General features: G+C 36.3%; 1 protein-coding gene across 1 annotated transcript in view; it reads right to left on the reverse strand.

The window, feature by feature from the left end:
• Positions 1-2,525: 2,525 nt before the first annotated feature.
• LOC106716738 (semaphorin-1A) overlaps positions 2,526-18,921 on the reverse strand; it is a 253,117-nt gene continuing 236,721 nt past the window's right edge. The window contains exons 4-17 of the mRNA XM_045681704.1: positions 14,740-14,935; positions 10,301-10,405; positions 8,083-8,171; positions 7,619-7,760; positions 7,070-7,272; positions 6,684-6,829; positions 6,436-6,518; positions 5,965-6,193; positions 5,542-5,690; positions 5,053-5,181; positions 4,667-4,877; positions 4,021-4,288; positions 2,854-2,998; positions 2,526-2,681 (exon numbers count right to left, since the gene is read on the reverse strand). Coding sequence (XP_045537660.1) covers positions 2,927-2,998; positions 4,021-4,288; positions 4,667-4,877; positions 5,053-5,181; positions 5,542-5,690; positions 5,965-6,193; positions 6,436-6,518; positions 6,684-6,829; positions 7,070-7,272; positions 7,619-7,760; positions 8,083-8,171; positions 10,301-10,405; positions 14,740-14,935 — 2,022 coding nt within the window. The 3' untranslated portion in view covers positions 2,526-2,681; positions 2,854-2,926. The remainder of the gene's footprint in view (positions 2,682-2,853; positions 2,999-4,020; positions 4,289-4,666; positions 4,878-5,052; positions 5,182-5,541; positions 5,691-5,964; positions 6,194-6,435; positions 6,519-6,683; positions 6,830-7,069; positions 7,273-7,618; positions 7,761-8,082; positions 8,172-10,300; positions 10,406-14,739; positions 14,936-18,921) is intronic.

The raw sequence follows: 18,921 nt of genomic DNA on the forward strand, positions 1-18,921 counted from the left end.
TTAATGTAATTTTCAATGCCTGTGTCAAGGTGGGTATCCATTACGTTCGCGAACCACTTGCGTTCCGCGCTCCCGTAATCGCTCTGATGGAGACGGGTACGCGTATCTCCATAGGAACATGCATGTGCGCGTCCACGAACAGACTGAGACTGACTCCAAGTTCGCAAACGTATCCACTATGCGGAGCTGTTGCAAGAGCGCGGAGCACAAGAGGTTCGCGAACATAGTGGATACCCAGCTTCAGGTTTTAGATATTTTCTGACAGAAGTAATCGCGATATCAGCTTCTTACCGGTTCAGATAAGGTTGTCGCACTATAACATTAAAATCTGGAATACTTTTTTCAATTTCTGTAATGATGATAGTCCCGCAATAACTCTGGCCGTATACTAAAGCGACTTATCAAATTATTATTGAACAAACCAATAAATGTGCGTTCTTTTTTCAAATTATACGAATTGGCAGTAAAATTTACGATTAAAAAAATCATTCGTAGTCACTAATTAATGATCAATTATAACTATTAATAAATAAATTACATTAAACGTATCTTTGGTACGTATTAAAAATAAAAAATATTCACGAATGTTGTTAATTGTAAAGGCATAGAGATGCCCACACGCTACACCGTATGTCAATATCTCTGCCACTTTATATGGCTACTTTCTAATGTCCTCTATCAGTCCGAAAGAAAACACGTCGTTGTAATATAAATTACAATCTGCCACACACACTTAGGCACTAGGTCATTACAAATAGAATTGACATTTTGTTACACACAATCAATTGTCAACAAGGAATGGTGGCACTATCTATCAAATGTAAGTTTCACACGAGGACAGAACTTTAATAATACCATTGCACTTATTACTGTGCTGCCTTCGTGTGAAACTAATATATCCGTGATCTGCCACTGCCGAAATATTTGTATTAATACATATTATCATCTCTGTTCTTTCAAAGAGTATGAAAAGGATGACATAATATTTTATTTTATACAAGTATATCGACTGTGGTAACACACAGACAACGTGAACAGTGTAACCAGTACAGTCTAGTCGATGAAGCGTTTTATTAACAACAATTTATATTCCCTTCGCAAATATAATAGCAACAGGAACGATTTTAGAAGAGAGTTTCAACGTTTGGCCCACTTGTATGGATTGTTTTGATTTTTAGAAAATACCGTCTGTTTGAACGGCGTGTGTATTATTTTATGTACATATAATGATCGTTGGATCACAGTAACTATACAATGGCGCACCAACAATCTAAATTGGCAATGCGGCAACACGTGCCTTCTTACGCACTATATCTATCACTATGTATATATAATTACTAACTCTATAACATTATTGAATAATTATCAAAACGACCTCCTAATAATCTAGATACATCCATAAGAAGCACTTTAATGAATGAGTAAGTATTAGAACTTTACATATAATTTATACATGGTAAATATAATTTATATTATTTTGTTTAATAATGTCACTGTTCTCAATACTAAAGTTACACACCATCTCATGTAACATAACAACTTTAATGATAGCAGTCTATAAAGCGTTTTGAAAGCACTTACATTATAGTTTGAAGCTTTGAGGTTATGTTTGAATAATTTAAAGAATATTCTACGAAAGAAGGTGAAAATTTATTTTTTTTACAATGGTAACATTGTGTAATAAAAGTAAACAAAGTTTGTTTAAAATGACGAATGGGACTATCTTTAATGTTGCCGTGTTACATCCTTTCATCATTCGCAGTAAACATTCACAATGAATTTATGACGTAATACTACGATAATTTAGAAAGCGATTTGTGACGTCACTGCAGATTTGCTTCAAAACGAACAACATTGCGGACGTAGATGTATCGCAATGAAAACTCACATTTGCAATGATATTCACAACTTCTCAAAATCTATTCATCAACACTTTACCAACAAAACTTATATTTTCACCTAAAATATTAGTAAACTATGTATATCTAAACAATCTACAAATTTGTTACATTATTCATCATACATACATCAATCGATAATATTGTTCCGTCTTTTTTAAAAAAAATACATAATTTTTGTCAACACCTTTCATATCGTGATCTATTCAGATCTGTTATAATCGCGTACGTATATTCTTTTATATAACCTTGGAAGAAAGTTTTAGACACTATCATTTAACAATGGCATCGTATTTTATATCCACATCGTAACATTTTTAATTCACGTTTATTTATCACGTTATTTATTCTCGGCCGAGTTAATCTTCTAAATAACGCGTAAAACATCCTAAAATCGTAAAGTTTGTACGAATCATTTCAGAACCTCTGAGAATCTCAATTCGATTTTTAAAGAAATACACTGAAATTCTTTTTTATAAAGTCGTTCAGAATCAACAACATGGAATGTCTTTCGTGGTGGCCGAAAATTGCAGTCTCTTTTTTTAATTTGTAAGGTTTCCAGTCGACGGTGTGTGTTGTGTGGGGTGAGGGGGTCGTGTGGTGCGGGGCGGACGCGCTAGTTGCGGTAGATGTAGGCGCAGGGCTGCGGCGCGGGCGGCGGCGGCGTGGGCGGGCGCTCGCCGGAGGGCGAGGGCGAGGAGGAGGGCGGCGAGGGCGACGACGAGGAGCCGCCGCCGCTGCCGGACCCCGAGCCCGAACCCGAACCGCTGCTGCGCTGCGACACTGTCACAAAACACCACACATTTATGTATTATTGTATGAAATCTATTTTAATTATGTAGTAAGTTATTTAATAAAAATCTTAGAATATCGAAAAAGATGTCTTTTTAGGTGTCAATTGTGTCTTGTGAGTGAATGAGACAGTTCAAGATGTGTGGTGTATAGAGGCGCTTACCCAAGGTATGATGGTGGTGCGCATTATGCTTGTGTTGGTGCATGGTGTCGCGCGCGTCCGCCCCGCTCGTTTCTCAGAGGTACACCTTCTTCACTGAGCGCGTGGTCGAGAAGCCGTTGTCGTTGCCGCGCCGGTAGCCGTCGCCCTGCGGTCCGAACACTCCTGCGTTAACTGACATGCCGCAGTCAATATCAGTGATAGTGGGGTGACATGAAATACAAAATGGTGGGTTAATGGCGCGAAAAGCATCGTGAAAGTGTTACGTACAGTACAAAAAAATTATATTTGTTACTGCAGTTCTTTAAATATCTATTAAATAACTTCTAACACTCACGATGCTTTTCGGATTGATAAATGGAATAATGAATTATGAGTTAAATGAAAACATGCATGATTATTTAATGATATGAATTGGTTTGTTAACAATAATGAAATGAACTATTTTGAAAATGTTAAAGTTGAATTAATGAATGATTTGTTATAGAAAAATTTAATTACAAAATGACACCATTTACCATAACTTTAAAATGCCGTAGCAAATCTATAAAAAACATACATCCCTCTCGTTTCATCTTTGGAAAAACAAGGACTACAATATATATTGAGCAGGTGCTTCGGCAGAGAAAATTAACTGTTATATGCTATTATATTAAAGCCATGCAATATAAATGACATGAAAATGCGAAATGTGTTTCTACTTTTACCGTTATATCTATGACTGTTTTCTTGTAAACTGGATTCTTTCCTGAAATACTAACAGTAATATCATGCGGAAAACACACAGAAATCTGCTTACGACTACAGTTTAAAAAACATATATAGGGATAGTAACCTAAGCTTTAACTAGCTATAACAAAAACATACCAAACAAATAATATCAAGAAAGTGGAATTGAAATATAAATATTGTTTTTTTTTTTTCAAAAATAGAATACATTTTTTTTTCATAAATGAAATACTAATATTTAAAGTAAACACTGATGCTGCCAGCATCTATAAATATGGCAAGGACAGTTGTAAATATCTGTGGTTCAATTACATGTGACCGAATGCACAGATAAAATAATGTCGGATATAATGTTACAGAAGATAGTAATAATATACTCCTGCATAATGTAAGGCAAGGTAATAAGCCATGCAAATAGAAAGAGAGAGGAGCGCAACTGACATTGACCTGGTGTGAGCGCAGAGTGCCGAAGTTGTCGCGGCGGTAGTTGTCGGGCTGGAACTGGAACAGCGTCTCGTGGTGTGGGTGCGCGTGCATGTTGGGGTGCGTGTGCGGCGTGTGTGGCGTGTGTGGCGTGTGTGGCGCGTGGTACGGCGCGTGCTTGCGCAGTGTGGCACGCGGCGACGCCGGCTTCGGCTGCGGCGCCAGCACTGGCTCCGCGTATGTCACTTCTTCAACTTGCTGTAGGAGCTTCGGTTCCGCTTGGATTCTGGAAGTGGAGTGGATTTTTAGTTTTTAAAAAGAGTTCAAGGCTTTTATAAATGTTCTTAGAGCAAATGGATTTTTAAGTTTGCAAATTTGTACCGGTGGAGATTGACTATGTTACTAATAATCAGATGTTAACTAAGTGGGCAAAAGAAACATTTAAAGTAGATTTCCTTATACTTAGTCCGCACCAAGAAAGACCACTTAATTACTCCGAGTGCAGTATTCTCTACAATATTGACAGTGGATATTTAATTTCAGAATTGTAAACTTTAACCAAAAAAATTGACTCCATCAACATATAGAACATTATCTATAGTTAGACAAAAAGAGAGAGAAAGAGAGAGAGAGAGAGAGAGAGAGAGAGAGGTTGGGTACGGACCTATTAATATTCTGCCGTTGTTCAAAGTACTCGTACTCAGTATCAGGGTAGGGCATGTTGTCGTCGTCGTCCTTGCGGCAGCGGCGGCCGCACAGGTAGCCGGCCGCAAAGCCCGCGCCCAGCGCACACAGCGCGCCCGCCGCCACCGCCAGCGCCAGCGTCTCCACAGAGTACGCCGCCGGCACCGGGTCCGCCGCCAGCACCTCGGGACCTGAACAATAAGTGGCTATTGAAACAGTACCAACCACCGGTAGAGGATAAGCCGCTAAAACCATTGGACCTTTGTTTACCCACCGCATTTGCTGGTAGCACCGTTCGTAAAGTTTCAAACGGTCTTTTCCAATATTACTTTATAACTTTGATAATAATAGCAAAATGAAGATTACCTTCGTTACTGTTGGTGCTCCCTTTGCCGTCCTTGTCCTGTACGATGTTGATGACTTCGCCCTTGCTCTCGCCGCGCGCGTCGTCGTACAGGCCCGAGCTCAGCCCGCCAACTGCGCCCGCGTCTTTACCTGCACCAAGTATATTAGCTGTTGAGACATGGCAAGACTCGCTGCGACGCGGCGCCGGCGACCGCGACGTCACGACCGACGTCACGACCGGCGGCACCAACGAGCGAACGGCGGTCGACGGCGACGACACTCGCCACCTCGGACTCCACCGGCAACGGACTACTCTTCTGAACTAGCCTTGACCCGAACTTTCATTGCGATTTAAGAAGGCGATACAACCGGCCCTTTCATACAGTCCACTTATCCTCGTAACAATAACATTAGCTGTAGACTTTTGTTGTCTATTTGTATCTACCTATCGTGTATCGTGAATGGAAGAGTTGTATTTATTTTTTCATAAATAATGTAGTGTACACGTACTGTGTGGGCAGGCAGCGTGGCTGCCGGTGCTGACGCTCTGGTAGAAGGCGGTGTCATCGAGCCAGCGGCTGACGCCGTGCGAGAAGGCGCGGCAGCGGCCCGCCTGCTTGTCCCACGCGCAGTACGGGTCCTGCAGCGCCACACATTCTCTGCGAATGAGGAACATTGTAACATAAATACACGAACTGAAACTAGTATTTTTGGTCTAGAGTTGAATGATTTCTCATCTGTTGAAACCTTCGCTTGGTGATTAAAGAGACGTACACCATACAACTACCAAATTTTTTAAACTATACAAGTTCAGTAACGTATAGTAACACTATTGTGACGTAATTTTTCGTACTTTTCGGGTTTTTAGTTATTGTGCACGTGTAAATATGATGGTGCAGTGTAGCAGTATCGTAATGTAATGTGGGTACTAACGAGCAGGAGCTGATCTTGTCGCTGGAGCAGCGGTGCAGACGCAGACTGAGCACCTCGCGGTCGGAGACGGCGATGAGGCGAGCTGCGTCGCGGCCGGCGCGGGCGACTCGTAGCGCGCGCACGGGCGACCCCGCCCCGAACGCCTGCAGCTCCTCCACCACAACTGGCACGGCGCGCTTGTTCGAGTCGAACGACACCGCGTTTATTGCCTTTATTATTTTGCCATTGTCTGTAACAAAACATACATTTATTGTACCTGATAAACTTCTAGAATTGTTAACAAATTATTCGGACTCCACACGCATATCTTCCACAATCGTTGGTTATGTTTATAGATTCATATAAAGCCGGTTTTCCGCAGTCCGCCACATTTGTTCGTCCTATAAATTATTAAGATAGGACACTGGAAAGAATTTTTCGTAACGCTATCGTTCTGCGAGCTGTTATCAAAGGTTAGATTCAAATATTTACCTGTGCCGATAAATAACACGTCGTAAGCCTTTCCCCCTGGTGTCTTCACTTGAGGATCTACTGCTATTTGCGTAAATCTATAGCTGAAAACAAAGTATAAAACTTTTAATTACGTATTCAAGTTATTAACTTTACTATTTGATTGGATTTGATTGGTTTTCTTTTCAAAGTCCGATCGACCTGTCCATAATTATGATAAAACAACATACTGTGCAATAAAAAGATGAAATTAGTGTTAAGAGACTTACTGAAAACTCGTCCTAATGACTATCGGCTCGCCAAAGAACGTGGGGACGGACTCGTCCATGAGGGCATGTGTCTTGATGAAGTTCAGTGTCTGGTCCGGCAGCTGCCGCGAGTCGTTGTTGCAAGTGCCCGGACGAGGTTCGGGCACCTGACGGATATATTAACTGTGATTAGTCTATTTCATATGTAAGTCCTTGGGTCGTTAATATATAGCCAACAGTAAGAAATTTGTGAAAATTACTGGATTACTTCCGATACGATTTATTCTTCGATAACAATTTTTTTTAACACCCTAACACAAAGAGACAAAATGTTATACCGACTGTATTAAACACAAAATCAAAAGTTTAAAAGTATAACATCTAGACGTAGAACATATAAAGTTTACCTTAGCGCTATTAACAGGTAGCCAGTTTGAGTTGATCGCGCTTTGTTCTTTGAATGTTCCCTCAAACGTGTCAGCGATGTCTTGCATGCTGAAGGCGCACACCGCGCTGCCAGATATGCTGTTAGGTGGCGTTGTGAACGTGCCGTATATTAACTGCGCGTTCAAACCACCGTACACGCCCTCTATTAACTCTGTTGTAGATTCTGCAGGTATAAAATTTAAGTAAATCGTCAGATTTTGTGTTCCAAATTGTTATATCTCCTGCGTCCCTCTCTTCTTAATCGTGTCATCTATTCAACGTATCTTTTCCTAAGCTTACTCTTATTGACATATCCTACACATATATACACAACTGTAGCACTCTAAGCCGTTTAAGGCTTACTTAAAGCTTTTCCTTAGTGTGGATTTATCATAATCTGTGTAATAATGAACAATTAACGTCTTTGAATTCAGTAGTGAAATTCGCTGCTTAAATGCGTGTTATTTTGAGTTAATGTTTGTCACAAGGCATCTCTATCTTAAATAACTAAATTAGACCCAAATACTCACGTATTTCATTGAAATAAAACGGAAAGTCCCCAGCGACGGAGCAGTTAAGCCGCGATTTGAGGAATGAGGTCCACCGCTGCTTGAAGCGATGCGGCCCGCCGCGGTCGTCGCGGCACACGCGAGCCACTCGTGAGAATACCGCCTATAACATTAAATTACAATTATTACGCTCAACATTATTTGAATGAGATTCAATTAAGTATGGCCGTCAAGATATTGCAAAATAATATTTATGAACTACTAGCTTTTACCCGCGACTCCGTCCGCGCTGAATAAAAAAAAATAGAAAACGGGGTAAAAATTGTCCTATGTCCGTTTCCTGGTTCTAAGCTACCTGCCCACCAATTTTCAGTCAAATCGATTCAGCCGTTCTTGAGTTATAAATGGTGTAACTAACACGACTTTCTTTTATATATATAGATAATAGAATTGACAAAAAAAATAGATAAAAACTCATAACTCACCTTGCCACAGTTGATGTATTCAACGGCAGTCTCCCGAAAAAAGAAATACACGAAGTTACCGTGCACCAAGGAGTTCACGAAGTCGGGAGCTGCGGACAAGCGGATTGATTACATCAGAAATTATTGAAAATTACGTTGGTTATCTATAAAGCAAGTTATAAACGTCTACAAATGTTTGTTCTATATAGAATGCTATCCAAACTTTGTAGTGACTTGCAATTTATCACGAGTTTATTTACCGGAAGGACGTAAAGAGATACGGTATACACATCTGCACACAGTTTCTTCAACCCGCAGTGTTTCACTTGAAACCTAACTTTAAAAATATAGGCTCTTAACACGAGCCGCTATTGAGTTTGAATCTTATAATACCAGACTGGTATTAACAGTATGATAGTTACTATCGTAAAGCCGTATTATTTACATGGACAATTTAAATACGATCCTAATTGGATGTATTGGAGTATTTGCATCATATGTCAGTCCTGTGACTACTGCCTCAACTCGCAGCGCCCCCTACCCGGTACAAATTCAATTAACTTGACGGATGTCTGTTTGACAGTTGCAGTCGAAACCAATCGACCGAGGCAATGTACACAGACGGAAGTTTAGTGTACTGTACGTGGCTGTAAGTCGTGTTTGCTGAATTTACTACAACAGTCAATAATCATGTTCCTATACCTTTCTATAAATTCTTTGTTAGAATGCTTTGTATAGGTTAAGTTTTATTAATTATAGACTATTAAAAATTATGAAACATCATGTCTTGAGTTTTATCAGCAAACAATGCAATAAATTTTGTTATTTTGATCATATACCTATATGATAATTCGTTATATTCGAAAGTTAAAACAAAAAAAACTTGAGAGGTGTCAAGGGACACCCGGAGGGAACGAAGTTCCTTTCTATTAATTAGTGAAGGAACCAATGTTTATTCTATGAATAAAAAACTTAAGCCTTTCACAAGAAGTACATTTTATTTCTATGAATTTTCGTTATAAATATATTGTCACGTCGTTGCCATGGTGAAGTAGCGCTCATTCGTCGTTAACATACTTTCTATAGCAAAAAGTGTCGTGACAACTTTTCGTAAGAATTTTTTCCGCCTAGCCCCCTTTCACAACGCGCGATAAGGAACTTCGTTCCAAAAACAAAACAGGTAAACAAATTAAACGGATATTTAACGACAATTGACATGAATTCCGTTAAAAACAAAAGAAAATCGTATATTATTCTTAATACAAAAATACACATAACAATACAAATGGTAAAGCAGCACAACAAATCATTTTGTATTTTAATTAAATCGTAACAAAGTAAAACACGAGAATTGCGGTTGCTACGAATGCAAGTCAATATTTCATTGTAGAATCCTGCATCGAATTCCGATTGTCGGTAACAAGTAAATGGTAGACCGGTTTGCTTTCCGGAACATCGAACATTCCCAAGATATACTGAAACCGAATTTCAATATATAATGCCTTAATAAACACGACTCTGCGGGAACTAAATATATATAACGTCTATTAATATACACGAATATATCTCTATATTAACTGTTACTAAGTGTTTACTGCTTGGGGGTTATACGTACCTACTAATTACAGTTTGATATTCGAGCTTTCAATTTACCAAGATATACGAAGCTTTCGTATATTATATTCACGCTTAGTAAACAATTATTAATTCAAAAAGCTTAAAAGCTTTACTATAAGTACTGCTATGTCACTTCGGGAAAGAATACAAATAGAATGAGACATTTTTCTGCAATCAGTCAAACTGTTTTAGGATTTCAAACAAACACTTCGATACAGTCATTCAATTCCATGTCTAAACGTAAAATGTAAATATAATATTAAACAATTTACATATTAATTACATGCGTGTTAACTTTCGTCACCTTTACCGATATGAAATTAATTTATGAATGTTCACCCCGCTGTTTAAGAACCAATTATTTAATCGAATCGTTGGCATTTAGTTTATGAATTTATAATGTATTTAAATGGATATTGCTAATGGATACAAAGGAAATAAAAACATGGATAAAATCCATATAAATGAAATACTGAAGAAAAAAAAACATTGGACATTGAAAGGAACGTTTTTTTATTTACAGTTTATTATTATTCTAGCCGTTTGTGGAAAATTGTGGCAAGACATTGGTTTATTTTGGATATTAGTTTATGTAACAGCTATTGTTTAATAATTTACTTACCGTTTAATGTCATCGAATCATATGGTTCTGTTTGTAAAGGTTCCCTGTATATGATGGGCTCCATACCGCTGAAGTCAGCAACTGTGCCTGAATATAGTTCCCCATCTGGAAACAAATGAAAATATGATTATAACACTGCATCTCGATTTTAATGTGGATTTTAAATATTTTATTTATGTATTAGCAAAATTAGTTAAATATTTATTTTATACGAATTATATTTTAAAAGAATAAAAGTTTTCCGTCGTTAAGTCTGAATGTAGAATAAAGTTTAACTCCGACCTCCTAAGTTTGAAGAAAGAAAACAAAGCCCTATGAAGTCTAACTTTTAGACCTAAGTATCGGACTTTTTTTTTGCTTTAAATTCAATACAATTTCAGAACCGAGTTTTCCTTTCAATTTAACTTTATTTTCGATTCATGTTTGAAATTAATGAAACGTGACGAACAAAATTGTCTTCAAATATAAATGTGCACACAATTAATAATGGCTTTTCTTTCCAAATTAATTACATAAAACGTGACTTATAAAGATGGTTAATGTGAAACGGGGCTAGATAGTTAGACTCTAATCTTTGCAATTGCAGTTTAATGGCATTCATTATCAATGATACAAACATCTAGACATCTACACAGAGATGATGATCTCACAAATCTTCTATATATATAAAAGAAAGTCGTGTTAGTTATACTATTTATAAGTCAAGATCGGTCGAATTAATTTCGCTGAAAATTGATGGGGAGGTATCTTAGAACTAGGAGACGGACATAGGAACTTTTTTATTTTGTGTGCATTTTTTTTATTCTGCGCGGACGGAGTCGCGAGTAGAAGCTAGTATATTATATATATTAAACTTTACTAAAAACTAAGTAATAAAATATCAACATAAGAAAACAGGTTGTATTTGATTTATTTTTTATGTAATTACTATGTAACGTAAATAACAATACTGGGGAGATTTACCAAGAAAAATGCCTCCCAAGGCTTTCTAACTTGACTAACTTTTGTGCTACAAACACTCTATCTAGAGGTAATCTATGACATAACGTATTAATAAAAATGTCACTCCAATGGAGTTCTAATGTTACATGATATATTATGGTGACATAAAATTACGTTAATCCTGTAAATGAGACATTGCAGATGGTCAGCGGTCTCGTGTCTGCTACACGAGTCCCGCGGGCGTCGCTTTACTTAATTGGACCAGATCAATAGAAGATAACTAAGCGTGGCCATTGTAATGGACTGCGGACGATGGATGACGCATATTGAATTTAATTGTGAACTTTGTATCGTTGCAATAAGATTGATATTTGAACTGTAACAAATGAATAATGCATACTAATACTAGGGAACCTAGAGGGTGTAATACATTGGACACTAAGATTATTTATGGATGACAATTTAACAAAATATTGCCATGTAGGTAGATTTAAACTAAGACTGGACGTAACAAGAAAGAATAATTTCTTTAGAATTTTTTGAATTCCCCGAGAAAAGTTTAAATTTTCAAATAAACGGGAAATCAAAAAGTTTTCTATAGCCGGTAAATTTTAAGGGTTTAATAATGCTTGGCTCGTACAATCTATTAATTAGCGATTTAGAACTTTTTCTCAGTATCGTTAAAGTAAAAATGACTCCAGATTGTCGAAGCCAGAAATTTATTTGATTCTGGATAAAAATGGTACTACAACTTTTTACAAATAAATCTCGTATTTTCAATATTTAAAAACAATAGTCTTTTGTTTTAAGAAAATAACGCAATGAAGTCAGTTTATTATTTTCTTATTTAGCCAGGAAAAGAGATGGGAAGAGAATCAGAAGAAGAACCAAGTAGGGTTTCAAGAATAGGCACCTATTTTTTTAATCTTCTTATATATATAAAAGAAAGTCGTGTTAGTTACACTATTTATAACTCAAGAACGGCTGAATCGATTTGACTGAAAATTGGTGGGCAGGTAGCTTAGAACCAGGAAACGGACATAGGATAATTTTTACCCCATTTTCTATTCTTTATTCCGCGCGGACGGATTCGCGGGTAAATGCTAGTTAAAAATAAAAACGTAAAGCGATTAATAATAACATTGAAACAAGTGTCAATTTCGGTTTCGTATCGTTGTGATAAATGAATATAAATTTGTAAGGGGATGCGTTAACGTAAAGAAAATTGCACAAAGGGACTGCGTGACCGTAATTGATGATGTGTCCTGTCGTTGCATCGCCAAGTGTTTGGGGTGGCAATAAACAATCAACAACAAAATGAGCAAACGAATATAGATCTAAAAACTAAGGCATTACAGAATAATTTCGAATTAATGTAGTTCTCTAGGAAAATATATAAGGTAAACACCAAAATATATTAATTTGTCGAATGACCAAGTGTGTACCTTCCCAGATTTCAAAAGACTTACAAAAATGCCTTTTTTCCCATAAAGGTAAGTAGGAAAGTAAATTATGTTTGTTTGTTCGGGACAATCTTTTTTCTATCCAACTTGTTTGCTTCGTGTCCCCGATGAAGAGCTCTGGGCTGTAGGAAGCACATTTATGTCGCGGTTGAAACGAATTATGTAGTCCAGTACGATTCACTGAGCTTTTGTTGAAACTTTACATTGAGGGGTTCCTTGTTTGAGAATTGTTTACAGGAAAAAGGTACGGCATTATTTCTTTATAAGAATTCAAATATATAGAATTCATATTCTTACTAATTTTAGTTTACAGATATATAAAATAGTAAAATGTAGAATTCAACAGGTCGAAATAAAAGTAAAGAGTTACGTATAAGGGTAATAAATGTAACGAAAAATATTATACACAAGACCACTCAAGGCGTAATCTTTTGTACTCAACCATATCCGATGTTATCCAGACAGTGGCTCGGCTTCTGAAGCGTGTATTGAACAAGGAGGGTGCCAATTTTAGCTATTGTCTTGGCACGTAGCGATACATAGCAACATTAATATGTATAGTAGTCACGTTGAAAAACGTTCTCGCATTTCCATTCAACGAAGGTTCTTTTCAACGCAACAATGAGTGGCCATTGTACGCCACTAGACTGTGAAAGTGGGTCCAATCGATATGAAAAAGATTTTCTCTTTTCCCTAATTTCCTGACAATGGATTGAGTTGGTTAGATTTGGGTTCGCACATGTGATTCCGTGGAATACTTTCAGATGAAACCATTCAATATACTATTTGTGTGAAATATTTCTTTGGATTAATCGTTATGAAATACTATTACTATATTTGGTCACAATGCATGAACATTTTATAAAACAAGCAAGTTTAATACAAAGTCCTACAGATCGGGTAAAATAAAATAAAATCAGACATTGAACGAGAACATATTGTCAATGTATTTTTTATTTTAATAAAATTATTAACCCCAAATATCAGGTCGTCGTAATAAAGTAAAAAAACGTCCGATTTAGTGATAGAGCGCAGACAACTTATCGTAGTTTCCATGCATTGAGTGGTGCTAGAGTGAGCCACCAGCGCTAGACTAAACACCACCCCTACCCCTATAGTATGCAGTGTTACTTGATGGGATATTTGCATGACGAAAAGACGACGTAGTTTTTAATCAACGTACGTTACTATCGATTTAAGATTGTGTTAATGCTTGGGATATGCTTGATAAACATAATGATACCTATTTCTTTTTCATTGAGAATGGAAAGGATGGCAAGATATTTTTCTACATGTATCTTGCAAGAAGAGGTAGATGAAACTGGACAAACAATGCAAAAGATGATGACGTCTTTGATTAGTTGATAATAATAGTTTTAGAGATCAAAATTGTCTTACAAGAATTATAAATCTCAAAAGTATAAACTGTGTACTGTAGTAATCGTATTTTATACTAATATACTTTAAGTGGCCCCTGTCTATTGTTATATTGGTGTGGAATAGACGCAATGTAACTAAGCTGAGATTGCATTAGTGGCTAAATCAATGCAAATCTACTTCACTCTATAACACTATTAGGTTTAGCTTCACATAACACTGTAAGTTACTGTTAAATCAGTACACAATGTAAGATATTGACTACAAATACAAATTGTACTGATTAAACTTTTATTCAATGTATATAAATATTTTTAATCCAACTAAGGAACATAAGAACATAATTTGTGCATTGTAACCAATGGTAACCAATTCTATCTTACTAATATTATTAATGCGGAAGTTTGGATGGAGGATGGATGTTTGTTAGAAGGTATCTACGGGACCTCTCAACAGACCTCGAGGAAATTTGCCATGTATGTTAAACATAGCTTGGAAGAACACATAGGCCACTAAATAAGTTTTTTATTTTTAATTCAGCGCGGACGGAGTCGCGGGCGACAGTCAGTTAAGTAATAATTCGAAGTGCGTCAGTTTTTTTTGTGTCTTTGAATTTAGATATTTTTACTCGTAATACCCAAGAGGTAATTCTCTTACCAGCATAGACTGCGGTGGAGTTATGATCCGGGTCATAGGGACAGACTGCTTGGCCGGACTTCTCTCTCTCCATATGGTAGGAGTCGCGCTGCACGCTGTACTCTCTGCAGAAAGGCTTGAAGCTGTTGGTGCCGCACACCAGCAGTCGTCCCGGACCCAGCGAGACTAGCACCCGGATGTAGTTCTGACAGCTTTCCTGTAGGAAAATGAATGTTGTGACTTTAGAGTTTAGGCTGAATTTTGATTGGATTGGGTTGGATTTGGTGAATAGATTTTAACCAATGAATGTTGAATGTGCGAATCATCTTTTTCACGAAGCAAATTTACTCACGTATTTTACTATTTCTAGTAATTAAATCAAATATTTAATTAAACGACTTCAAAGAACTATCTTTAAAACTAATTTAGCTTTAAAAACTTATATAAAATAAAAATAACGGTTATAATAACGGCAGTTATGAAGGAATTGGAATAACTTTTACCCGTAAGGGTCATACCATCGAAACTTTGTTCGGTTATTGTTTTTCTTAGAAAATTTCCTTCAACGATAAAGACTTTATATATAAATGATATATAATAGATATATAAACTTTTTTAACTACCAATTCAAAATCGGAATAAACTTGACGAACATCTACAAGAAATTCAACTGTCAGCGATTTTTTAATACATTATAGTTATACCACATCTGCATTGATAACTTTCGACTTTTACTCCTATTGAAGTCTTATTTTGTTGAATTTAATGAAACATTGAAGTTAATGAAAGAGTTTTTTCAATCTTTAATAAAACAGTATGTTTCCAAACTGTTTTTAGTTGAAACTGCAATAGAGATAAAGTAAACCACAAACACTACACGAGAAAAAACATCTAAAGCATTTTGTTTTCAGAAGCTCATGTCACTTGCAATTTAGTCTTGTTTTTACGAGAACTCAAGCTCCTAGACGAAAAGTTACAGCAAAGATGTTCGGGACAAATTGATATATTTCGTGCGAACTTTTTATAACCATATAAACATTACTGGACCATTCCATTGGCGCCCCTAAATATTTATAACTTTCGGCTTTTTGTTGTAAATTTGTTTGAAGATATCTCAGATATTGGATATAGTTTTTTCAACAAAGGTTACGCTGATATAGAATTCAGTAATGTAGACTTTAACATAAATAAAATATTATTTGTGAATACTTTAAATACTAATATTAAGAAGTAATTATAAAAAGGAAAAATTAAAGTATCCAAACTAGAGCGTACATTGTGTTCCAATTTTTAAAATACGCAGTCTTCTAGTTCAATAGTTTCCACAAGTGTTACGGCAATGCCGTTAGTTAAGGAACACCTTAGATAGAACTTTACAATCGGACGTAGGATTAGTGAACAAAAGGGGGATAGTAAACGCAGGTCCACTCCAACCATACCTATGATTACATTTGCATCCGCTCCTCCAGAACGCTCCAGATGTCCGAGCAGTAATCCTGTTTGAGTACAGTGGGCTCCGTAAAGGCTGATTGGATTTATGCATTCCCGTTACGTTTTACTTGCGAATGGCGCTCAATGGAAGCGGTTGAGGCGTTCAGTGCCTTCATGTTCGATGGTTTGATATTGATTCGATTGCATGCGAATTTCTTGAGAAGTAATACAAATACCAAAGAGAATGTGCATCAGTATTAAATTTAATATAATATACTATGTAAAAATAATAAAAAGTACAGCCAACGCGTCATCAAAAGGAGCAGTAATACTTAAATGTAACGTTCAACAGTGTTTTTAAGGCAAATATGTTGTATTCAATCGAATTTTATAGTTTTGTGTTATTATAACCGATCGTTTTAAGCAATTTTAACTGTTGAAATAAAATAAAGCGTGTAAAAGTAACATGTATCTGTTTGTAAATAGGGAAATCGTCGTGTCAGATACAAGAAGATTGTCTAATTCACAACATAACTAATGTAACAGGCTTTGTGAGGATTATCGCGTCAAGTCTAACACCTTTATGGCATTAATCCTTAACAATGAAGACGCCCGCACTATATTAAATGATAATGGAGATTATGACAGGCTGATGTAGGCGTGGGCTCAGAACAATGGCCATTCAGTCTATCCTAGCTTAAGGAGTTATTGACTAGAGTAGCATATCGTTGCACTTTATCGGATTATTTTGAAGTAAATAAAGTAAGTATTTATGTAAGCTTGCAATCCTAACTTTCTTTTACTTAAGCGAACGATTATTGATAGTTGAACAAAATTCTAAAAAAAAAACGCGTGAAACATTGAAAAAAACTTAACTTGTCTTGTACTTAGTGAGAAACATATTTTTATATATTTTACTGCATATTAATGTCGAAGGAATGATTCCTTCGTAGCTGCTGTAATATTCTGATATAGCTAAACATGCACAGCCTTCGGCAGATATTCGGTTGAGAACGTCGATAGTGGAGCGATGTTCGCACTCGAACGCCGTCAGCTGCGGTTGTTACCCGAGCCCATAGAACGTATCTCTCCCGATTCCTCCCCATTATGCCATTTACCGTGCCCAATGTTCCCCATTCGCTTCTCTGCTATATTCGACATTCGGGTTTCAACTTTCCAACATGGACGGCTACTTAACCAAATTTCGATTGGAATTCTATTTTCAACTACTTATCATGGACCTTTAAATTGCAAAATATAGGAGTAAAACTAATTAATATTATAAATGCGAATGTTGTAGTCTAAAAGAATACTTAGGCTTACTTATACTTAATAAGTTTTTTTTAATTCCGCGAAGACATAGTCGCGGGCGAGTGATAATTTTTCAATAAATGTTTGAAACAATTTTTATTTCTATTATTTAATTACGATAAGGAGAATTATTTTATGTAAAATTTTAACTGTAAGTATCCTTTGAAATATTTAGCTTGAAAGTAACCATGGAAAATCAGTTCGTTCAATCTATTGTCGTCGGCACATCATGGCGGTGTTTAAGGAATGAAACGACGTAAGATCACCACAATTTATATCTCAAAATACAATATGTTAGGAAATATGAACTATAATATATTTTTTTACGTCATTACATTAATGTGTCCCTATCCTAGCTTGTTCAATGTTTATTTATAATCTCTAATAATGTTTGTTTTGTATAAAAGATATGTTGAGCAAAAAGAAAGGTTAGGAAAGACCTTCAGAAAAATGAATCAATATTAGTTCGTCAGATATTTCATAAATGCAAATATTAATTGGCAATCCTTCTATTAAAATGTAACTCATGTCCTGAATATTTTCCTATCAACGTTACCCTATTGAAGTCCGAACTTCTGCAACTGAAGCATGAGGTCCCATGAGGTCCCGAAGCGCACAGCAATCAGCCGGTACAAACGATGGTCCGCACAAAGGACTGACTTTCAACGCTTTTACAAAGAATAATTTGTTTTGCAATGAAAAAATACGTTTTTACTAAAGGGTACGGATGTGTACAGCTTTTTACTTTATGCTATAATTACGAAGATGTGTAAATAAGGTGTTTATCTACCTATGTGGGAGTGTTAATAAGACTTAATTGTTTTTATAAATTCTGATATGAATTTATTAATTATAATTTATTTATTATCAATATTAATTGATAATAGTGTACTTACGAGTATTAGATTCGCTAGTAGATATTAAATATTTGAGTGTTATTAATCATTTTACACAATATTATTTTTATTATACACTTTTCGTAACTAAGGTTAAGTATTTTAATTTAGCTTTATTCGGTAAAAAGCCGTTTTGCTATGCAAAAGCCAGATTCATACAGAGAGCCGCTGGCTCTGAATTCAATTAACCGACATGAGATGGCGTTAGGTGACATTAAGCGGCAGCAATATTCCCGTATGACTTCCCCGCTCTATTTCTGGGAATCATTATCGGAGTTAATTCCAGAAGTATTCCGTATGGAGTATCGCATGTTCTTCTAATTTTATATACGGAAATACAAGGTAAATAAAAAGAGGAAAGAAAACCTCGGTACACAAAATGTATTTGTTATTGTTATTTGTGCAAAAAATCACGTTATAAAAATTTATGAAAATAGTTTACCGTTGACGTACTGTCGCTAATTTGTTTACTAATTGATCTTTGGTCCTTAGTGAAGTAGGAAGGCCACTAAACGATACTCAGTACGATAGATAGACGCTCTACTCTCAGAGACTACACCGCTGT

This window comes from Papilio machaon, chromosome 16 (genome assembly GCF_912999745.1).
Source record: "Papilio machaon chromosome 16, ilPapMach1.1, whole genome shotgun sequence".
Classification (NCBI taxonomy): Eukaryota; Metazoa; Arthropoda; class Insecta; order Lepidoptera; family Papilionidae; genus Papilio; species Papilio machaon.